Source organism: Orcinus orca, chromosome 3, assembly GCF_937001465.1.
Source record: "Orcinus orca chromosome 3, mOrcOrc1.1, whole genome shotgun sequence".
Lineage (NCBI taxonomy): Eukaryota > Metazoa > Chordata > Mammalia > Artiodactyla > Delphinidae > Orcinus > Orcinus orca.
This window is the reverse complement of record NC_064561.1, coordinates 59489205-59513001: the sequence shown is the minus strand read 5'-3', so window position 1 is coordinate 59513001 and position 23797 is coordinate 59489205. Positions and strand designations below refer to the sequence as shown.

At 49.6% G+C, this 23797-nt stretch overlaps 1 protein-coding gene across 3 annotated transcripts in view; it reads left to right on the top strand.

Annotated features, from left to right (window-relative positions):
* The first annotated feature begins 2750 nt into the window (after positions 1-2750).
* PPARGC1B (PPARG coactivator 1 beta) overlaps positions 2751-23797 on the top strand; it is a 106670-nt gene continuing 85623 nt past the window's right edge. Inside the window, exon 1 of one of the 3 annotated variants that reach the window (XR_004477174.2) lies at positions 2751-3302. Coding sequence is in view for 2 of the 3 variants with exons in the window: in XM_033406782.2 (XP_033262673.1) it covers positions 3225-3302 (78 nt within the window). In the remaining variant the exon portion in view is untranslated. The remainder of the gene's footprint in view (positions 3303-23797) is intronic. The other 2 variants (XM_033406782.2, XM_004280362.3) reach the window with 2 other exon arrangements.

Genomic DNA, 23797 nt, shown 5'->3' with positions numbered 1-23797 from the left:
CCTGGGATAAGGTGTTTTTGTAAAAGAAGCTGGATATCTCAGGTGAGGTGCCTTTTCACCTGAGTTTCTTGCCAGCCAGAAGCCTGTTCTGAGGACACAGGGGTTAGTAAGAAACGCCCTGAAGCTGGGCAATTTGTGGCTTTTCTATCAACATCAGGGTTTTAAAGACAAAAGCCATTGGGCGAGCGTTGAGGGCTTCCCTGGGAGGCCCTGTCTGGCACTGCAGCTCTGCCAGGCCAAGGCTAGAGATGGCTGGCCTTGGGGACCCTCCAAGAATGGTCCCTGGGTTATAAGGGGCACAACACCAATCAGAGGCCAGGCTGGATCTGGTAGGGACACTTCTTGGAAACAGAGTCCTGTGGGGCTCTGACTCTGGTGTCTATGCGCAACAGCAGAAAAGCGGGGCCTTAGGAGAGCTCACATCCTTAGTGCTAATGCTGATGACACTGGTGATGGTGGTGACGATGATGAGCGTGAGAATTAGCACTTCCTCTTTGCCAGGTGCAGGGCTAGGCAATTTATTTTACACACATTGTTTCATTCAATCCTCACAAGATCCCTACCTGGAGGAAACTGAGGCTCAGAGAGGTTAAGTAAACAACCAAGGGCACAGAGTTAGTGAGCACCAGGATTCAAATCCAGACCTATTGGAGTTCAAGGTAGCCAGCAACCTGTAAGCGCTGGAGGAAAGGAAAGTAACATTGGCCAGGGCCTCCGAGAGACAAATATTTTATCCCCATTTTTACAGATGAGGAAACAGAAAACCAGAGAGGTTAGCATTTTCCCCATGAAGTCAGGTACTGTGCCAAACACTTTCCATATGTCATCTCCTTGATCATCATAACATCCCTATGAAGTAATTATTTTTTTAAAAAAAGTATTTATTTATTTATTTATGGCTGCATTGGGTCTTCGTTGCTGTGTGCGGGCTTTCTCTAGTTGTGGTGAGCAGGGGCTACTCTTCGTTGCGGTGCTTCTCATTGCGTTGGCTCCTCTTGTTGTGGAGCATGGGCTCTAGGCGTGCGGGCTTTAGCAGTTGTGGCACACGGGCTCAGTAGTTGTGGCTCGCGGGCTCTAGAGCGCAGGCTCAGTAGTTGTGGCACACGGGCCTAGTTGCTCTGCGGCATGTGGGATCTTCCCCGACCAGGGCTTGAACCCGTGTCCCCTGCATTCGCAGGTAGATTCTTTTTTTTTTTTGTGGCAGGCAGATTGTTAACCACTGTACCACCAGGGAAGTCCTGAAGTAAGTAATTCTATGATCCCCATTTGTGTAGATGAGGAAACCAAGGCCTGAGACCAAATGACTTGCAGGCGTTCAAAACCAGGCAATCTGACTAGAGGGCCCATGCTCTTAACTCCCTGAGTTGCCCAATATTGGAATGAGATGTGGTGGGCTGGACCAGAACCTGGGACTACTGACTACCAGGTTAGTGCTCCAAGGTTACACATAGGATTTCTCTCTCGTTTTCTTGTTTTTTTTTTGGCTGCGTGCCATGTGGGATCTTCGTTCCCTGACCAGGGATCGAACCCGCGTCTGTTGCATTGGAAGAGTAGAGTCGTAACCACTGGACCGCCGGGGAAGTCCTAGGCTTTCTCTTGGGATTCATTGTCCCTTAAAAGCTCACTGGTCTAAAGCCCAAAGAGTGAAATCATGCCCTGCGGTTCTGGGAACCTCAGGCTGGAGAAGAAGGAAGCTCTTGCCCTGGTGTTCAAGTCTGAGCAGGTGTACTGTGGACCCTCCCTGTTTCCTCCTCTGGCTGGGAGGGAGCCCAGGTAGGGCAGGCAGGGTGGGTCAGCCCTTGTGAGTTCAGGGTGGGAGGAGAGAAGGAGGCAGGAGGGCCCAGTAAAACAGGGCTAAATCTTCCCGCCTTCCTGCCTTTACCCAGGCGGTGCCCTCATCTCCTGCCTGGCAAACAGCAGGGCATGATGATGAGAGTTCAAGGTTGGCGTCAGGAGACCCGAGTCCTGGTTCTGGCTCTGGCACTCACTCCATGTGCACCCTTGACTCTGGGCAGTTTCCTTATCTACACAATGTGTGGTGGTGGTAATGGGGGATCAAAATCCTCTGTGATTTTTAGTTAACATATTATTTATTAAGAACCTACTATATGCCAGGCACTGGAGACATAGCATGTGCCAAAGCAGATTCAGGCCCTGCTTCCATGGGTCTTAAGAGTCTAGTAGGAAGAGATTCCAAGATCAAATCTTCACTGAAACTAATGTAAAATGACAACTGTTAACCAGTGTTTTAAAGGCCTGCAGAACTAAGGGAGCCCAGGACGGTGGGAGTAGGGGGAGAGGGAATGGGTTGACAGTCTGAGGGGCAGCAAGGAAGGATGCGGTGAAGATGTGGTTTACTAGATGAACATCCGCTGGCAGGGGACAGCACCCTGTTGTGAGATGGTTTACCCAAGAAACTGGGAGGAGGCCAGTGGGCCTGGGGAAGCATGCAGGAGGCTGGCCATTTGAAGACATTGTGGGCCATGGTAAGAGAAGTCATTGAAGTTTTGGGGTTTTTTTTTGGGGGGTTGGGGGGAATTAGGGAGTGAGGGGATACTTAAGAGAGAAAGAGGGTTACATTTGGAATATGGGTCAACGTTATCTTCTAAGGAAAAGAATTTTTAAAAAGCCACTCCCTCTGAGGAGCCTTCCCGGATTTCTCCACCTTTGACCTATGGTATCCCTCCCTCTCTGGCCTGCAGCCCGGCATGACAAACTCAAGCCTCCAGGGCAGCCAGACCTGGGCTTTGTCTTCCTGCACTGAACTGCACTGTGGCTTCAAACGAGGTCCTCCACCTTCCCAGGCCTCAGTTTCCCCAGCTGTGCCGAAGCAGGTTGTCTCGAAGGACCCGCCCAGTGCTAACGCAACGTGATTCGCTCTGGCAGGAGCGGTGGGCTGCCCGCATTGCTGCGCAGGCATCGGACGGTCGGCTTGGGCACCGTCACCAGCTACGGGCGCTTTCCTCCCGGGCAGGGGGCAGCGGGCAAGGATCGCGGCGCCAGACGTTGCGCAGGAAAGTGGGGGCGCGACCCCCTGCTCGAGCGGGCACCGCGCGGCCCCGCCCCCGCAGCCAGCTGCCCTGCGGCAGCCGGGGCCCGAGCTCCGCCCTCCTCCTCCCGCCGGCCTCTCTCCCTCCTCCCGCCTCCCTTCCTCGCTCGCTCGCTCCCTCCCCCCCGGCCGGCTCGGCGGTGACTCCGCCGCACGCTGCAGCCGCGGCTGGAAGATGGCGGGGAACGACTGCGGCGCGCTGCTGGACGAAGAGCTCTCTTCCTTCTTCCTCAACTATCTCGCCGACACGCAGGTACGGCCAGCAGGGGCCACGGGCCCAGAGCCAGGGCTGCTGAGCTGCGGGGGCTGCCGCCGCAGCCGCGGAGGCCGGGAGGCAGCGGTGGGCGTGTTGGGGGGATCGGGGGTTCCAGGCTGCAGAGCCCCCCTTCCGTAAACCCTGCGATGCGCTTCGTTATGGGGACTGGGAGCTGGAGGTCCTCCCGCGCGTGCCGGAGCGTTGGGGGCGCTACGGCCGCTGGGGAGGGTCTAGCCTTCGTTGCTTGGAGTCCGGCCCCCACGCCCGAAGAACTGGGGGGTTCTGCGCTTCCTTGGGGAGGTTGAGCCGCGCCAAGGTGTGGGGGACCCTTATGCTGGCTCTGGGTGCGGGAGGCGCGCCCTCAGGCTCCCGGCACTTGCTGCCGTACTTTCACGTGGACTTGTGGCCCGGGCACAGGCGCTTGCCCCGGTCCCCGGAGTCCCCTGATTCTCCAGTCTCGAATACCCCGCGTTCTGCTGCTGCCCCCCTCCCCCGCCAAGGCTCCCCCAAAGCGCCAGCAGCGCGGAGTTTCCTGCCAGTTGCCCGCTGAAGCCATAGGGGTCTGCGGGGCACGTGGACATGCGGGCGGGGATAGAACCTTCCTGGTTTCGCTAACCGGCGGAGCCCCCGGGGGGAAAAGCACGGCAGGATGGGGGCGGAGGACTGTCTGGGGATGCCTGGGTCCCCCTGCGGCGCGCGGCCCCGGTGCGCGCTCGGCGATGCTGGGGGAAGGGAAGGCGAGGCGGCGTCCCGGGCTCTGGCGGCGCCTGGGAGCCCCACCGGAGACACGCGCGTGACAGGAGAGGGTGCCCTGGTGTGCCGGGAGTTGGAGGGGGGGCGAGGAAGCTGGTGACTTGGAGACAGGGGCGGGGGGGGGGTTGCTGCTGGGATAAGCTGCACTGAAAATGCCAGCACAAGGCGTGCGCGCCCCCCACCCCTTCCCTAGTTTTCCCCACCCCATGCCTGTTGCAATCATAAAGTTTGGCCCCATAGTTAGGGCTTTTTCTACGGCCGCCCCGCTGCCGGTAGCAGGGCGGCTGGGGATGCGGCGGAGCCGAGAATGAGACCCCGGATGCGGGCGCATGCCTGTGCTCCGAGAGGGGCCGCTGGGCGCTCCCGGGCGCGGCTCGCTAGGGCTGGTTTGGTACCTGGAGTCGGAGCGCCGTTGCCGGCTTGTTTTGCATAACACTGGAAGGGAGGGGGAAGTCGGGGGGGGCGGGATGTGGGAGGGGAGAGAGGGAAACTTTGCTTCTTGTTATATCTGCCTGTCTTTGGGCGGCAGCAGCTGTCATGGGACCGGGTGGGCGGGGAGAGGCTTGCTAGCTGACTTCTTGCCTTGAGATGCGACTTGGAGGGGACGCAGCAGATGAGACGTTCAGCTCTGGCGGACCTTGGGTGGCGAGTCCTGGCTGGCTGCTGGAACCGAGCGGCGTGGCGGGGTGTCGCCGAGAGGAAGCCCGCCACGCGCAGGAGAAGGCCGGTCCTCGCCCGCTGCGGACGTTCATGCGTCAGGGAGCCGCGGGGCCTCGTGGTCGGTGGCGGGCCCGCTTGGGTGGGTTCCGGGCAGGGGCCGAAGAGGCTGGTGGCGTGTGATCGCGCTTCTCCAGGCCGGGGGAAGAGTGTGATGAACGGTCTGCGCGCGCGGGTGTGTGTGTTTGTGTGCACACGCCGCGCGCGCCGGGCGCGTACCTTTACCTCTGACGAAACTGCAGTGTAGCTCCCGCGGCGGTCACCGGGCGCAGTCACTCGCCCCGCTCCCATGTCTGCTCCGAAGGCCGATCCCAGCCCTGGCACCACCACGGCGCCCCCGGCCCCCCAGCCGACAGCCTGGGGCCAGGGGGACTGGATGCGGGGTGGATCGAGTTGCCGCTAGGAAAGTTCTGCCCTCGGCCCTCTTACTTGTCTGGGGCTGACTCCAAACCTTTCCCTAAGACGCGAATGAAGGAGGCCTGAAATTGCCAGAGACTTGTTCAGAGACCCATAGCAAGAACTTGTCCGTTTTGGGTTTAACTCCATCTTCTGTGTTCTTTGGCTCACCGATAATTTTTTGCCCTTTTAGCCGTCCGGAGTGCGTACCCAGCAGGGATATTTCACCTAAGGAAACTTGAAAATTGGGTAATCAGGTATCAGCAGAAGCAGTGCAGTGAAAGTTAATCCGGGACGTTTTGCTTTTTTTATTTAACCACGTGATAGGCTGAAGCTCTTCTGGTGATCTTTGCCGGCCCAACTTGGGCAATGTAATTGATAGGGGGAGCTTTGCAGCCGCCCCTAGAAGGCTCATAGAGCCAGCCGGAAGAGGACCTGGGCGGGTCATCGCGTGCCTCCTCATTTTACAGTTGGGGATAGAGGCTGTGAGGGCTGAGCGGCTGGTACAGGACCACGCAGCCAGTGGGTGACAGAGCCATCCAGGGCTCCTGACTCCAGGTCCTGTGTGTTACCTCGAAATAGCACTGGACTTGGAGTCAGAAGGCCTGAGTGGAGTCGCCTTCCCCACTCTCTGGCTGGGTGACCCTGGAGCAAGCCATTTTAACTCTCTGAGCCTCCTTTCCTCCATCTGTCAAATGGGGTTGGTGGCGCCGCAAGAGAAGGCCCTCGGTTGCTTGCGGTGAGCACTGTTTGCATGTGAGATGTCTGTTGTTCCTGCAACTTCCTCTCCTCCCCCCAGACCCTCCCCTCCTCCCCTCCCCCTTTGGAAGAGGTGGGGAGAGTGAGTAAAAGTAATTTATCGGCTCTATCCCAAAGACTTGTCTTTGGTGGCTAACCCAGGGTTAGATAGAGGGAGGGCTCCTGTTTAGGAGACTTAACTTTTACCCATTCAGGGCAAAGTTCAGAGATTCGGCAGACCAAGGATTGTGAAAGTTTTTTGGAAAGGTTTGGGGCATGTTCCCAAAGGACTTTGGGTTGGCTTCCCGTTGTTCAGGCTGTGCCCCTTGCCTGCAGTGCCCTCACCCACCATTCCTGCATGGCCCTCAGCTCTAGCAGGCCTCCCCAACCCGGTTTGCCCTGCTTTCTCTAGCCTCTGGTTTTCTTAGTCTGTGTTATACAACCAAGCACTTTGTGTGTGCGTTCCGTCCCAGTAAGATTCTGGAACTAGAGTTGTGCCTTTCATCTCTTTGTGCCCCGTGGCACCTGTCACCATGCTGAGCTCCTTTGCTCAGCTCTTGGCTAGGCACAGGAATTACAGACAAGGGAAGCACTGAGGCTGGCTGGGGAGACAGCCGGGCAGAGTATGGAAGAGAGGAATGCAGAGGGCTGCAGCTGTGGGCAATGACTTAGGCTCCAAAGGCCACACAGTAAGCCCACATTAAATCTGGGTTGTTCGAAGTCACTTGGGGCATCAGGCATAGGTGCCCAAAATGTCAGAGTTGGCAGGAACTTTATTTTCATTTATTTATTTAAAAAAATTCTTTGAATTTTATTTACTTTTTATACAGCAGGTTCTTATTACTTATCTATTTTATGCATATTAGTGTATATATATATCAATCCCAATCTCCCAATTCATCCCACCACCACCACCCCAGAGTTGGCAGGAACTTTAAATAATTAAGTCCAACCTGTTATCATTTAAAAATATTTAATTATAGAATTGTTGGGAAATACTGGCATGCATAAGGAAAAAAATGGAAAATATGTAATCTTACCCAAATCTAATCACTCTTAATTTTTATGTGTTTTCCGACTTTTTCCTGTTGATTCCTATGGATTGTATCTTTTGTACAAAAATGGAGTCATTCTTTACTTACTAATTGTAACTTGGAATCTCACTGTTGTAGCTTGCTTTTTTTTTTGTCCTCCAAACAATATGCTGTCACTGTCTTTCCACATCAACAAGTATTCTACTTAATATCTTAATGGTTATATAATATTAAGGGTTGAACCATAATGCATTTAATCAATCCTTTATTGTTAGTCATTTAAGTAGTTTATAATTTTTTTTTTTTTTGCTCCTGTAAGCCATGCTGAAATGAATATCTTTGCATATGCCTTTTCTTCATTTGAATTCCTAGAAATGAAATTACTCTGTCAAAGGAACTATGCAGGCGTTTAGTAAACACATTTCTGGATTGCCTTCTAGAAAGATTGTGCTAATTTCACACCAGCATTGTGTGGGAATGCCTGGTTCCTCATACTCCGGTAACTCTTGGTATTTTAATTGTTTTTCATTTTTACCAGTCTGTTCATCAATAAATTTTGTCACCTTATTGTTTTAATGTGCATTTCTTTGATGACTTGTGATGCTGAACCTTTTCCCCATATGATTATGGGCCATTTGTGGTTCTGTTCTGTGAAATGTTGTGTTGGTGAACTTGGCCCATTTTTTGATTGGTATTCTATCTCTTCATTGTTCTAAGACTGGATCCGAGCACCAGAAGGGGCTCATGCCACATGGAGAATTGGGGAAAATGGGTTCACTAATGTTGACTTGCTAAGTCTGGAATATTGCTGCCTCCACAGCCCCTGAAGCCAGGGTTAACTTCTTTTCCAAGTCAGGGTTCTGGCCATCTATAGGGGCAGGTTGAAGTGAATCCTTCGCTGGGTGCCTTTACCTACTCTAAACCTGTGTGAGACCCTGGGGAGTAACTTTTTCACCTGAGCCCAGAAGGGGACTCGTTTGCTGGATTTGTTTACCAGAGGCCCAGGGTTCACTTTCACTGGGGCTTCCTGGCTGGTGCTAATGATCAGGATGCCTGTGAAACCCAGGAAAGGCAATGGCCCAGCAACTGGGCCCTGGGGGCTTATATTTCCCCTTCCCCCTAGGGTCCTCCTCTCCCCAGCTGGTGCAGGCCAGCCAGAAGCTTCATCATTGCCAAAAAAAGGTGAGTCACCCTTTTTTTTCTGTCTCTGGAACAATAGAAGGAATACTGGTTTGAGTCAGAAGCAGCCTTGCAAATGGGAGCTTGGATTTGGGCTTAGAAGTGAGTCCCTGATACGAGCACTGCAGTGTTAATGGCTATCTCCTAGGACGATGGTGCATCATCAATGCAATTTATGGAGCATTCGCCATGTGCTGTGTGCTCTGCTGAGCCTTCTGTTTGCATTATTACATTTCATTCTCATAAAGATTCTACAAAGTGTAGGTGCTATTATTCCCATTTTACAGATGAGGCATTTACAGTTTCAGAAAACTCACTGACTTGCTGAAGATGCTCTACCTACATTACCTTGGAGGAAGTGGAAGAGCCAGGCTCAGTGGGCAAGGTCCCTAGACCTCTTGACTCCAAGTTCCATGAAGACAGGGGCTACTCTGTTTCTGTTCATAGTTCTGTTCTGTTCATAGCACCTTGAGCAAATGAAGGCCAACTGTAGAGAAAGAAGGCAGAACTCATAAGTCCCTCTGCTTCTCTAGGCCTCTGTTCCTCAGTCTATGAAATGGGGATATTAGGCCCTAACTCTCAGGTTTGGGAATTAAATAATCGAATGTATATAAAATGAACATCCAACTGCTGTTCACAAAACTTGGAATCTTTCTCTCTCTGAAACACTTTAGAAGGGTAAGAGCAAGGATGGAACTAACTCCCTCCCAGGCAGTCTTTTCTTTGTAGGAAAGGGAAGCATAGTTCTTGTGATATAAGGGTGGAGGGAACCCAAATACAGTCATTTAGAAGAGAATGAGCAGTGTTGTTTACTGTCGCTCCTCTTCCAACATAGTTGAATGTCTCACATACACCCTGTGGACACTCAGCTGATGAGGAATCAGTTGGATTGGACTGACCTTTCTGTTCCTCTCTCCGACTCTGGTCTAGGTCCTTGTCCACTGACAACTGGATTCCTGCATTTACTACCAAACGGATCTTTGCCACACCAGACTTTGCCCTCTCCTACTTGTCCTCAGCCTTGACGGCAGATCAGTCCTCCTAGAGTACATGTCTGATGTCACTCCCTTGCTCACACATCACCCATGGCTCCCCAGTACTTTTAACTTAAAGGCCAAAGTTTAGCTTCATGTGCAAGAACTCTCCAATTTCAAGAACCTTCAGGTTCTTGAAGTTGGAGAGTTAGGCCCCTGAGTTCATCCTGAGTTGTCTGCTTTCCCTTTGGGATCCTGGTCCGCCCCAGGCTATGTCATGAATCTTCTTCCAGGAAACGTTGGCTCACGCAGCTGTTTTCTGTCTCCTCTGTCTCCATTTCCACTATTTCCATTATTTATCCTGCAAGATTCAGCTCCCATGCCATCATTTTGGTGACGCCTTCTCACCTCCAGGTACCACTACTCCATCCCACGTGTGGCAGGGTGCACTCTGAAGCCTGGCTGGGTTTGAGTCCTGGTTCTGTGATTTACTAGCCGTGAGACCTTTGGTGGGTCACGTGACTTCTCCAAACTTACATTTCCTCATGTTACATTTCCTCATGTGTGAAGGTAACGATAAATAGTACTTCCCTGATAAAGCTGTTTTGAGGAGTCAATGAGAATCAAAGGACAAAATGGATTTAAAGCACCCCACACAATGCGTGGCATAGAAGCACCCAATAGTAGATGCATCTCTTCTAACATAGGTCTTGTTAAGTGTTTAGGAAATCACTCCAGATTGTTAAGCTCTATGAGGGCAAGGATTTTTGTTCACTTCATTGACCATTTTTTCCCACACTGAATAGACAAGTGCCTGGAACACAGTTCAGAATCCTCACTGAGTGAGCAAATGAGCTAGACTATGAGCCTCTTCAGAGCATGTGTTCCTGAGAAGAGACAGACTAATAAAACGCTTGTGGAATGACCTGAAAGCTCCTCTCCAGGCCTCCATCCCCACCATTTTAATGTATTCATAGCTTCCCTGCAATTCAAGCCCCAGGTCACACCTGACCGCTCTGGAAGGCCTGTGAAGCACACTGTACTGCCTCTTCCACTGAGATGAAGGGTGCCACTTACTATCTACTGGTGCCTGCGTGCTTTTTTTTTTTTTTTTTTGGGCTGCTTGGCATGCGTGATCTTAGTTCCCTGACCAGGATCAAACTCGTGCCCCCTGCAGTGGGAACTCGGAGAGTTTTAAGCACTGAACCGCCCGGGAAGTCCCTGCCTGCATGTATGCGTTTAACCCTACAACTAGGATGACAGCTCAGGGGGGGCAAGAAAAAATAATTTTTATCCTGGTCTAGCATTGTGGTTACCCATTAAGCAGATGAGTTTTTGAGCAGAAGAATGTTCTGTATGATTAGGTGTCAGGTTCTCTGCAAAGAACTTTGTATTTTAAACATTTTACGATGGAAAATGTCGAACATACACAGCAGAAGCCAGTGGTGGGAAGGGAATAGGGAATCTCCATGCCCCCGACACTCAGATTCAGCCATTTTGGACCAGGGGCCACTCTTGTTCATCCACCCACAGAACACATGTCATCTATGGCTGTTTCAGTGTGTATCTGTGAAGAGACTTGAGTACTGTTGCATGGGTTTCTTCCAGTAATGGTGAGGTGGCTTCTGTTTCTCCCGTTTTGTAAGTGATGAACTTGAGACACAGGGGTTAAGTCATTCAGGGTCTTGGAGCTAGTGAGTGTCTAACCTGGGATTTGAACGTTGGTCCTTAAGCAGCTCCCTCTCCTCAGTTTGGGAGGGATCTTAGAGTGCATCAGACCTACCCCTGCCTTTCCTAGAAGAAGGGACACTGGGGCACAGGAGAAGAAGCCATCTTGCTGGAGGAAGCTCAGGTCTCTGACTCTCTGACGAGTTCTTTTCCAGTATCAGGACTTGAGGGGAGGGTGGGTCTTGGCTCTCAGAGAGGGACAGGGTGATAGTCCTTGGAGAGACACTGCTGCCCAGGGTGGCTGGGCTTTGTGGTGGCTGTAGGACCCTGGGGTGCAGTCCACCACCACCCTGGGCAGGCTGCATGTTCCTCCTGCTCTCGCTGTTCCTAAACCCCAGGGGCCTCACCCACTTCCCTTGCAGTTGACCTTGGTTTTCTCATTAGATGCCGAGGACCATCCTTTGAGGGAGACAGGGCTGCAGGGTTAGGAGTTGACAGAGCTGAGAGGAGGGGCCTGTCCTGGAGTTACATAGCTAGGCCATGGTGGCAGCAAGACTCCTGGGCTCCCCGCTCTGCTCTTTCCTTAGGGAAGAGCCTGAGTTGCAGCTCAGGTCTAGAGTAAGGAGACCAGAGAGACTTTTACAAGTCATTGGCAAAGTCATTGATTAATTATCCCCAAAGGCCTGTAATTACTGCTCAGTCTTTTAGGAAAGAAAACAAATGTTTTCTCTAATTATTTGTTTCAGTGGCTGAGAGGGCTTTGAATCCTAGGATGGTACTATGCTTGGGGCAAGCCCTGTGGCCTTTGGCACAAAATTTCTTTGTGCCTCAGCATTTTTATCTAGGAAATAGGACTGATAGTAGCAGATACCTTAAGGGGTTTTAGGAAAGGCTACTTTCCTAAAGATGATGCCCATAAAGTGTTTCTAAATGCCCAATAAATGGGAGCCATTGTTAATAATAAAAACAGGCAAATGTAATTCAGATCTTTTTTTTTCTTTTTTTTTGCGGTTTGCGGGCCTCTCACTGTTGTGGCCTCTCCCGTTGCGGAGCACAGGCTCCGGACGTGCAGGCTCAGCGGCCGTGGCTCACGGAACTAGCCGCTCCGCGGTATTTGGGATCTTCCCGGACCGGGACACGAACCCATGTCCCCAGCATCGGCAGGTGGACTCTCAACCACTGCGCCACCAGGGCAGCCCATAATTCAGATCTTGCTACTTATCTTCCCACTGAACTCTTGGTCCTTGATCCTGTCTTAGCCCTGAGGTTTCTAGTATTATAATTTCCTTTCCCCTGTACTTCTGGGGGGACTGAAGAGGAATCCCATCCAGCCTTAGCCAGGTGTTCCAACGTGACTTTTAGGAAAGCGAATCCAGTTAGATGCTGCTTGAAGAGAGGAGAGGAAATATCAGGTAGTGATTAAGAACTCTGGGCTTTGGAGCTTAATTTCCAAGGGTTTAAATCAGCATTCTACCATTTACTAGCTGTGTGACCTTGAGCAAGTGTCTTAACCTCTCTGACCCCAGTTGCCTCATGGAAAATTGGGGATAATTATAGTATGTTCTTAGGATAACTGCAGAAGATAAATATGCCTGCCACATTGCCTGACATATAGCAAGCACCCAATAAATGGTAGCCTCTGTGAAGATGACAGTGGTAATTATGTAAATACACCAAGGTAAACTTGAGTTTTCAGGGAGTTGGGAGTGCCTTAGAGACCATCTTGCTCAATGCCCTTACCTTGAAGTAAAGGAACAGACAGGGAGCAGACCAGGGAAAGCCTTCAGATCACCCAGCAGAGGCAGGACAGGACCCCTGGCTGCTATCTGCTTGGCCAGGGCTGGCTCTGCATAGCAGGGACTCAGCTGTCTGGGACCCACTCTCTGGGAACTCAGCCGGGAGAGCCCTGCTTGGCTGAGATGGATGCTCCCCGGCAGCTCTGCCGCCGTGTTTTTTCCTTGTGCTTGCCTGGCAGAACAGAGTCATTTAGCAGAGGGAGAGCGAGGAGACGTTAGAAACCAAGCCCTGAGCAGTTGCAGCAGCCGGCCCACGAGTGGCTCCCTGATGTTGCCATGGCAAACAGCCTTGGCAACGTGGCTGCTTGAGCCTTTATTTCTGGTCTCAGGCTCCTCTCAGAGAACTGTGGTACCCAGGACACTGGGGAAGGCCCTGACCTGCTTCTTGGGCACTGAGGATGGCCCAGCCTCCATGCTGCTAGTAACCCCAGGCCCCAGCAGCCCCTGCTCAAAACATCTGCAGGCCCACCCTCAATGACCTGCAGAATCAAGCTCCTTGGTATGGCATTCGGGGCCTCAGATGCCTACCCATTTATCCATCATTCCATCCATCCATCCATCCGTCCGTCCGTTCACTCATCCGGTAGTATTGATCATGCAACACTGTACCCATTGCCACAGAGTAGAACAATATATTATTTTTAACGTGGATCCTGATGTTAGGTGTTCCTAGGCCGCCCTCCTCTTCAACCATATCCTTCAACCGTGACAGTGATGAGAACAGTTAACAACTGCTAACCCTTTCAAGCAACAGCATTTAATCTCAGAGGAACCCCATGAAGTGGTCCGCCCTGTTACCCCCATCTTACAGTTGGGTAGACTGAGGCTGACTCCCCAGTTTGAGGTGCTGGCACTGTTCTGCAGTTCCTTCCCTATACCTGGTAACCACTAGGGCCCCTACCATGAGGTATCTGTTGCCCCTTTCAATCTCCAACAGCATCCTTTAAGGCCAGCTTGAGTGCTGCCTCCCCTAATCCTTCTCTGAGAAGTGCCCCCTTTTTGCTCTGTGACACAGTCTATGGCATACATTTGCATGTCCTGCCTTCACTCTGTATTCTGTCACCCTGATTCGTTTATATCTGCCACTCAGCCACTCCAAAACAAAACACACAGGGAAACTGGCTGTAAGGGAGAGCTTTGAATGTCCTGGTGAGAAGTCAGCAAAGGTTTTTGTTAGTAGTATTATTTATAACAGTAACCATAAGAAATAGGTAACATTTAATGACCACTTACTATGTGCCAAGTACTAAGCTAGGACCTTCAGGTACATTGTCAGGTAAAGGAGTCTCAGCTACCTGGTGAGGTTGGTCCTATGACAAACCAGAAAACTAAGGGTATAAGAAGTTCAGTGACTCACCCCCAATCACCCAGACAAGTAGTGGAAAGGCTGGGATTTGAGCCTAGGTCTGCCTGGCTTCAGAGCACATGGTCTTAACCACTGCAGTGTGACTAATCTGGCTGAGCATATAGAAAGGACTGGAATGGGGGTGATGGACAGCAGGAAGGAGGCATCTAAACTTGCCCTCAACCGGGGGGCTCAAAGGAAGTGAGTGGATGTGGGAGAGAAGTGACAGAGTACAGGGGGCTCAGAGTGGCATCCCTGTAACTGAGATGGTGGTAGGGGGTGGCAGAAGAGAATTTGCTTTGGGGGAAGATTTGTATGGGGAGTAGATACCTATTTATTCTGGGCCCACCATGTGCCAGGTTCACCCCCATCCCTGGCCTTCCCTGGAGCTTGTTAAATGCAAAACTCTGGTCCCAGCCTGTGATAACCTTTGTGTATGTGTTTATTCTCTACCGTTCTCTCTTCTGTAACCAGTCAGGACCAGAGCTCCCTAAGGAGAGGGGTCTTGTCAGGCTGGTTCAGCATCAAATCCCCCAGTGCCTGAACAGTGGCTGGCACACTGTAGGCCCCCAATACATATTTGTTGAATGACTAAATGAATGAACAAATGCTGTTTGATCTTTCAGGAAAGTCACCAGTCATTTGCCTGGCCCCAGAAGCTCCTTCTCTGTGCTTGGAGCTAGAATGTGTGGGTGAGGGGTGTGTGTGGTGATTGTACTGGTCCCCACAAGGGTCCCACTGCCGTCATCTCCAAGATAAGCCTTGCATACAAAGGAATCAAAGGCAAACATTTTTTTGGAGCCTCCAGAAACCCCTATCAGAACGCACCTCCAGTGGGCAGGTCTTTGTGGAATGTTAAACCACAGGTTAGGAATCCAGTCTGTTACAGGGCGTTGCTCTGGCCCAACTCAAAGCTTTAGGAGTCTCTCGCGTATCTACAGGGAGGGATTTGGTCAAATGTCCCTACGCCTTCCAGGGAGATTGAAGCCAACACCTTACACTGGGCCTCATGTCCATTGCCCAGCCGCTTTTTCCAGAGGGACTGGGCAAGCTAGCCTCCACTATGGAGGAAGCAAGTGGGGAGGGAATCCAGGGAGGTAAAGTGGGGGAGGGATCACTCAGGGACCAAGGACTGTACTCTCCAGCCCCAAAGGATTAACTCTAAGCCATATGCATCATTCCTTGCTCAGGATCCCCTCAAGACTCAGTCTGTTCCACAGAAGATCACGCCTTACCCTTCCTGCCTAGGGCCAATTCACTCTTCCTTTACACACAATTCTTACAAGCTTGGCAGTCTTGTCCATGCCTCAGGACATTAGAAACAGCAAACCCGTTTTGTTAGCATGTGTCCGTGCAAGCGTTTGGTTCCACCAGAGACAGAAACACGTGGACTCAGCACTGAAAACCACTTGGGGCCTTTTAGTGAAGGGGCGAGGAGGCCCCTTGTTCTTTTTTTTTTTAAATTACCACTATTTATGGGTAATTGAATGATTTTTTAAATATAAATTTATTTTTATTTTTGGCTGTGTTGGGTCTTCGTCGCGCGCGGGCTCTCTCTAGTTCTGGTGAGCTGGGGCTACTCTTCGTTGCGGTGCGCGGGCTTCTCATTGTGGTGGCTTCTCTTGTTGCGGAGCACAGGCTCTAGGTGTGCGAGCTTCAGTAGTTGTGGCACACGGGCTCTAGTTGTGGCTTGCGGGCTCAGTAGTTCTGGCGCACGGGCTTAGTTGCTCCACAGCATGTAGGATCTTCCCGCACCAGGGCTCGAACCCATGTCCCCTGCATTGGCAGGTGAATTCTTAACCACTGCGCCACCAGGGAAGCCCAGGCCCCTTGTTCTGAATCCATTACTGTACAAAAGTACAAAGCTCTAATGCATGGTAGAGACAGCGTGTCATCTCTGAGGAAAGGTATATTCTGATCGGTGTTCTCTGTTCAAGGGAGTAAGAAAGTGAAATGTATTTTGGTGTTACCGTGTAAAATAGGAAGTCTGTCAAAAGCAGGAAAAGTTTCAAAGTTCTCTATTGATATAAACCCTGCTTATTGTGAGCACACATTATTTCTCGATAATGCCAGATGAAGAAGGAGTTAGTCTAGCCATAAAAGTTTCTTTGAAAGTTGGTGCAGTCTCCTCTGGTGAGATGTTTGTTGTCTTTTGGGTTTCCAAGCCTGCATGGAGTAGTAGAAAGAGCCTGTGACAAACGCTGCGTGGCTTCAAGAAACTCTGTAAACTCATGATGAATGAGAGCAGACTGTCTGGTTTAGATCTTAGCTTTATGACTATTAGCTGTGTGACCCAAGGAGTTAGCCGCTCTGTGCTCTAGTTAGCCAGCTCCCAGATGGGAATAATAATAGCTTCTACCTGCCAGAGTTGGTAGAACTAATCAGTAGTTCTTAGCCATGAGTGCATATCAGAATCATCAGTGTAGTTTTAAAAAAATAATAATTATACGTCTGAAGCCATCCCAGACTTACTGAATGAGGATCTTTGAGAGCAAGCCCTTAAGCATCTATGTTTTTAGAAAGCTCCCTGTCATAGCACCCCTGCCTTGGGCCTGAACAATCAGATACTATTTGTAGAGTGTCTGGAATTAACTCTGTTGTCGCCTCCCTTCTCTGTCCTTCCTGCCTTAGTCCAGAGCACAGGATACAAATGATGGAGAAGCAGATAGAAGGCCCCTATATGATGCCTGTGTAAAGCAGGGTGGCTTCCTTACCTGGCATTTCTATTTGATCTTCACATCCATCTCGTGTCATAGGCAAGAGGAGAGCAGATTTCCCACACACACACACACACACACACACACACACACACACACACACCACACACACACTTCTAGGGCAACTCAGGAGGTGGGGATCGTGATGACTTTAAGAGGGGGGTGGGTTGGAAGAGGAAGAAAGGAGGGAGCCCAAGGGCATGCAGGTTAGCTACAGACCCTTAAAGATCAACAGGTGCAGGTTGTCATGCCAGGCCATATTGGTGGTTTAGAGCTAGAACCCACTTCTTCTGATGCTCAGTGAGTTGTCCTCCCAGCTATATTTGCTGCTTCTATGGAGAGGACAGGGTTTGGCTCCAGTGATAATAGGAGTATTCTTCCAGCTAGTGTAGTGAGGCCTTTGCACATGCTGTTCCCTCTGCCGGGAATGCTCTTCCCAGGCATAACCATGGCTTGCTGCCCCCTCACCTCCTCCAGATCTGCTGAGACATTCCTCCTCAGAGAAGCATTCCTCGATCCCCCTGCTCTGTCCACTTTCTATCACAGTACCATGTTCTTTAAGGCATTTAAGTATCCCAGATACTTTTTTCTTTTTTTTTTTTTTACATCTTTATTGGAATATAATTGCTTTACAATGGTGTGTTAGTTTCTGCTTCATAACAAAGTGAATCAGTTATACATATGTTCCCATATCTCTTCCCTCTTGCGTCTCCCTCCATCCCACCCTCCCTATCCCACCCCTCCAGGCGGTCACAAAGCACCGCCAGATACTTTCTTATTTATTAATTTGTACCTCATTGATTGCCTATTGCCCCTATGGGAAAGGAAGCTCCACCAGGACTGGACATTGCCTGTCTGGTTCCCACTGTACCCCCAGAAGCTAGCCTAGAGCCTGATGCATAGTTGGCATTCACCGAATATTTCTTGAATGAATGAATTCAATTTTTGTTGAGCCCTTAATCTGTACTGGCCACTGTGCTGAGTTCACTTAACTCTCTCAACAACCCCAGGAGATAGAGCCCCAATCTTCAGATGAGGGACGTGAGGCTCAGAGGGTGAGTGTGGGCTGGGGGATTAGCTCCTCTGCTGACCAAGGCAGGCACAGGCCCCCAGAGGCCCCCCGGCAGTGCCCTGCCCCCAAGGAGTCATGCCTCAGTGCCCCAGTGACCTCACACTACTTGCTCCCTAGGGTTGGGCAGCAGCTCCTCCCTATCTTGTGGGTGTCACCACGGGCACCTGCCCAGCAGCACCCAGGCCTCCAGCACTTACTCTTTGTCCTGGTGGCCAAGGGAGTGGCTGCCTGGCTTGCACTTTGTGAACCAGCCTCCAGCAGGAATGTGGCAATCTCCCACCTCTGGGGGTGGTCTCAGGCGAGACACTGCAGCAGGCGAGCCTAGAGGACAATGATGGTATCTTACCGGAAGCTTCTCTCCCTAGAGACAAAGTAGGCCCAGATTAGTAGATCAAGTCCTGGGGAGAGCAGAGGGGGCTAGAGAATGAGGTCAAAGGCATAAGAGGGAAGGAGAGAGATGTAGAATCCACTCCAGAATGAGAAGAAATACTTTGTTCAGGTGACCGCACAGTTCATTTTCAAGGATTCAGTTGTGGGACAAGCAGAGGTGGAACAGAATCAGCTGGTTCCAGTGAGGGACTCAGCCTGGGGTCTGGATTTTGAGGGTCAGTGGAAGGCAGCTAGAATAGTGGTTATGACTAGAACTCTGAATTGGGGTCTGAGTCCAGAATCTGTCATTTAGCAGCTGAGTGGCTTAGGGCATGTTACTTAATGTGCCTGGGCCTCAGTTTCCTCACCTGTGAAATGGGATAATAGTAAGTATATCAATGAGTGGTTGAAATGATATAATGTCTGAAGAACTTAGTGCCGTGCCTTGGGGGTGGTTATTCTCCTTAACAATGACCATCAGTGACTGGTTGGTTTGATGACAGATGGGTGACAAAAACTGGTGGACCTCATGAGGTACAGAATCATGGATTATCAGTTGATACCTCTTCCTTTCCCTATCCATGCAGCAATCACTCCCTCTGTGCAGGAAGCTAGGATTGCAGATTTGAGCAAGCCCTGCTTCCCTTCTTGGGAAAATCAGATCCGCAGGTGGCCGTGAGGGTGACCGGGGCAGAGGGAGTATCCAGGCAGCTCGTGTAGCAGAAAGAGTAGTATTGAGGGATGAACTGGCTGACTCGGTGGGGAAGGGCATCTTAGGGAGAGGCCAGCCTGTCATAAGGCCCAGCACGTCCTGTGGCTGGTGAATGAGCAGTGAGTGACAGAGGTGCAGGGGGGGCAAACATGAGCTCCTTCCCCATCAGTGGAGGGTTTGAGCTGGCTGGATGACTCCTGTGAGGGGGAAGAACATACAGGATGAACTAAGTGTCTAGAAGAATCAGAAGTAGGAGCACCAAGATTTCCAGCCCTAGAAACTAGCAGGAGGCTGCTCTGAAGGAGTGGGGAGGTCTTGGGTGGGGAGGTGACTAGGTTTTCCCCGAGCCTCATAGGCAGGATGGAATGAGTGGTCTGTGCAGCCCCAGGTGTGGAGTGGAGGCACAAGGCTGGGGCACAGCTTCTCACCTGCAGCCCTGACCGAGGTCCTTTCGCCCAATGAAGCAGCAGTCTCCGTCATGGTGAGGCGGGACCTCGCACAACCACTGGGTACTTGAGGGACAAGGAGAAGGCTAGTAGCTTTACAGAGGAAGCCTTCAGTAAATTTAATGATGATAGTGATAATTATTGCCATAATAATAATCATTATTACTCGTCTCATCTCAACTATTATCCCTTTTAGCATATCACTGTGCAATTCTCATAGCATTTCACATCCAGATTTCACAACCTCGATTTTGACGATTTTCATTTCCGTTTTACAGACAAAGAATCTGAGGCCCAGAGATATGGAAATGTCTTACCCAATAAAGTCCTTGTTGCAGGTACTTGAGAGGAATGTGGGATTTGTGGCCCCCAAGTCTGCAAGGTCCAGAAGGGATGGTGTTTGAAAGGGCCCTTGTCTAGGGCCCTTTGATGTCTGTGCCTCGTCTAGACTGAGTTCCCAAGATTATCTCCAATTCTCCTTGGAGCAATGATCCCCAGTCTTTATGGAGTTGCAGCAGCCTTCCACTGTGTGATTTTGCAATAGCTGCAACTCCCCCCCAAAAGTGTAATTTCCATCGATTCTTCTAAGTTTGAGGTAGGGAAGAGAAAATCTTGTTTAGAGAATTTTGTAGCTGCCCTGGAGATTAGAGTGCCACGGTGAGAGTGTTGTACCTGGTGGTCTGGAAGAAGGCCTCGGTTCAGGTCCTGCCTGTCCCTCTTTGCTGTGTAACCCTGGACAAGTCTGGCCCCCTCTCTGGGCTTGAGTTTCGCCATCTCTGCCGTGCTGTGATTTATCCTTTTTCTGTCGCAGGGGCTGTCTTGTTTTGTAAATTCTGTTTGAGGCAGAACTGCCAGGTACTGGTTAGAGGGGGAGAAGGTTGGTTACTGGAGACGCCTGGAGCTGGGAGATGGTCACATCTCAGATGGGCAACGTGATTTCCCTCCATCCAGCGGGCAAAGCCAGTGGCAGGTCCTTAACTCCCCTGGTTGTGTCCCCTTTGCTGGTGACAGGTGCTGACTTTTCTTTGAACTGCAAGTTGGAAGAAATTTGTCATGGGATCATGTGCCTGAAACGTGTGGGTTTGGAAAGAGGAGAAGGTGGAGGAGGAACTCCAGGCAAGAGAATCCCCAATTTCCAACCTCCCCAGTGAATCACGGAACATTTGGATAAGTCACTCATGGGGGTGGAAAGATTGGGTGAAAATCAGGAACTTTGGACCAGATTTTTTTAAAGGAGCAAATTATTCAAAATCCTCCACTGATAGATTATATCTAAAATTGATTTCTTCCTTTTTTTCCACAGTACTGTTTTATCTATCTTGAATTATTCTTTTATCTGTAAAACTGTCTTTTAGCTTTCCTCTCTGTTTTCGTTAAAAAATATTTTAAGAAGGGAGGGAAGGTGTCAGTGAATTCTGAGATACCCCGGGGGTCTGCGCACTTGGCTCGGGGTGCTCTGTGAGGCTCAGGATGGCCATTCTTGGGCCCTGGTCTCTGGTGCCTTTCACGCTTAGATCCTGCTGGCTCAACCATGAGGTCTGCAATTATTTAAAGAAAGCTCACAGCAAGTGGAAAAAAAGCGACCACACTTACCGTACCATGCGGCCAACAGGCAATTCAACACCAGAGCTACCCAACTCCCTCCAGCCCTCACCAGCTGCCAGATTCTTTTGCATTTTGCAGCCGGGTGGATTAGGTGACGGAGGGACTGACAGGCAGGTCCATGTGCGCTTGGTGGGTGCGCGCAGGCAGCCTGGCCCTGCTTCAGCCTGGGAGATGACATCTGCCTGCATCCAGGGGAGGCTCTGCTCTGAGCCTTACAGAACAAGTTAATTGAAAAGCGGTTTTGTTGGGTAATAGAGGAAGCTAAAAATGATGGAATTTAAAACAAATTTTATATCTCTGTAACTCAGACATTTGTCTAATTGCTACATAATTCACCGTTAATCCCAAGGTGTTTTGGAGAAATACTTATTGCCTTAAAATTTTTTTCTTCACTTTATATTTTCATTGGTTTTTCAACAAATGTATCTGTTTTTAAATTAATATTTAAAACATTTTTAATAAAAATTTTAAAATATTAAAACATTTCCAACGTTAGGAGCGAACTTGTCAGAGAAAGTGAGGTTACCTCCATCCTGTAATCTCTTACCCTCAAGAAACAACCACTCTTAGCAATTTGGTGTATTTAAATGCCTTTCAACTGACTGTATCATTCTCTGTTTTACTTTTATATACATTGTATTTTCTTGTTATTAATATAAAAGTATCAGGTGTTAACTTATTGAAATTTAAGGGACTATAAATAGGCAAAAGGAAAAAAAAAAAATCCCACACCCAGAAACAACCAGTCAAAAGCAGTGCTTTTTTTGGCCTGTTCCACCTCCAGCCAAACTTCCCTCCTTGGGCACACTTCTACTTTCTGGTCCTTTATGGACTGATTTCTGCCCATGACCTTGCGAAACAGAGAACTTCAACTGAAGTCCTGGTTTAAATGTTGCCCACCATGTGACCTCTCTCCTTCTTCATAAAATGGGATCAATCCCTGCATTGCCGTGACAAAGCACGTGTCATGGATTCCAAAGCTAATTGCAAGTTTTAGAGTCACAAACAGAGGTAAGGCAGTGTTATTACTTGACCAGCCTGGGCCCACTTCAGTGACCACTACTGTTTTAACTCAGACCCTATCAAGTTTGGACAATATCTGATCATCTCCAAGTATTTCACATGACTGATCACCATTATGCCCCAGAATTTAATCACCCCAGAGGTTTGGCTTTTATTCCACACGCTGTGCATCACATCTTTTTAGATATACGTTTGTTAATATGTGCAGAGCAAGATAAACACCCGTGCTGGTAGAGAACGTATTTAAACCCAGACTTCCTGATTTAGAATCTTTTACTCAGTCAGCCCATTTAAAGTGTTAACTGATCCACCTTGTGATTGAGGCTGCTATCGGAGCCGGTTCAAGGGGAAGAGATTTGGTGGGGGTCATGTGGAACAGGCCCTGGGAAGATCCAGCTACCTAGCAAGTTAATTTTCATGTTGGTTTCAACATACAGCATTGTTCAATGGGAAAGAGACAATAGACTTGCTTTTGTATTTATTTTGAAAATGTAATACGTGATCCTCCTTGAAAAATTGTAAAAGTTACACATGGAAGTCTTGTGCTCCTATCCCCACAGCAGCCCTGCTACCAATTTCTAAAATGTTCTTCCAGAGAAAAATTGTGCAACCACCATATATATGGTCTAACTTTTGCCTCGAGTTTTTGCTCAAATGGTAGCCAGCTAAGATTATTGCCCTGCAACTTGCTTTTTTTCCACTTAATATTATATCTTAAAGATGATTTCATATCAGTATATAAAGAAAGATCTGCTTCATGTTTTGGCTTGACTGTAGTTTTCTTAACCAGTTTTCTATTGGACATTTAGGCTCTTCCTAATTTAGTGCTGCTACTAGTCTGTAGTGAATATTTTTGTATGAGCGTCATTTTGCACATGTGTGAATGGATTTGTAGGATAAATACTGCCAAGTGGAATTGCCCAGTTAAAGGGTGTACGCATTTGAAATTTTGATGAATGTTACCACATTCCCCTTCATGAAATTACATCAGTTTTGCCTTCCCACAGAAGTGAACAGGAAATGCTTGTTCACCAACACCATGGTATGAAACTTTTTTGCCCTTTGTTAACCTGGTGTCTCTTTGAAGTTTTAATTTGCAGTCTTTCTCTCATGGTTAAGAGTCACTTGTGTTTCCTTTCCAATGAACTGCCTGTTGTGTTGCTGATACTTCTTCTATATGGGTGTGCTTGTTTTCCCTCCACTTTCCCTTACAGTACCCTGGGACCTTCTTGGGCTCCACCCTCCTCCCTGACACCCCAGCTGAAGGAGAAAGCCCAGTGGACTAGAGTGAGGATTCACATCCTGGTTCTGACACCTACCTGCTGTGTGACTTGACTAAGCGGCTTAAGTCACTCTTTCCCACTCTGTAAGGTGAGGACGTTAGTTCAACAGCAGGGTTGTTGGATAGATGAGATAATCAATGTAAAAAGTGTTTTATAAACTGTAGAAAGCTGTACAAACATAATACCACATTAATATTTACTTAGTTTCAGATGAGTGAAAAGATTTTAGATTCTTAAAACTTGAGAGCCGTGTCATCTGGTTAAATAGGGGTTAAATAGGTGGGGAAAGTGAGGCCCAGAGAGAGTAGACCTGCCAGAGTCCTGCACCAGAGGCTGGTCTGATGGGGAACGGGGTCCTGAGTTGTCTTGCTACAGTAGGAGCCACAGGTTATGAGCCGTTTCTTCGAGAGCATCCTGATTTTTATAGTAAATTATTCTAATTCCCACGGCAGCCTCTCCCTTTCAGGGGAATGCTCTGTGACTGAACCCCAAGAGCCTGTGGTTCAGAGCTGAGAGGTATCTAGGTTGGAATCCCAGTTCTGCCAGGCGTTAGCTGAGAAGACACCACACTAGGTGACTTCACCCTTTGGGGCCATGATTGCCTTCTCTGTGTAGCGTAGAGGGCTGTTGAAGGGATTACTGAGACCACAGTGGTAGAGCCCTGC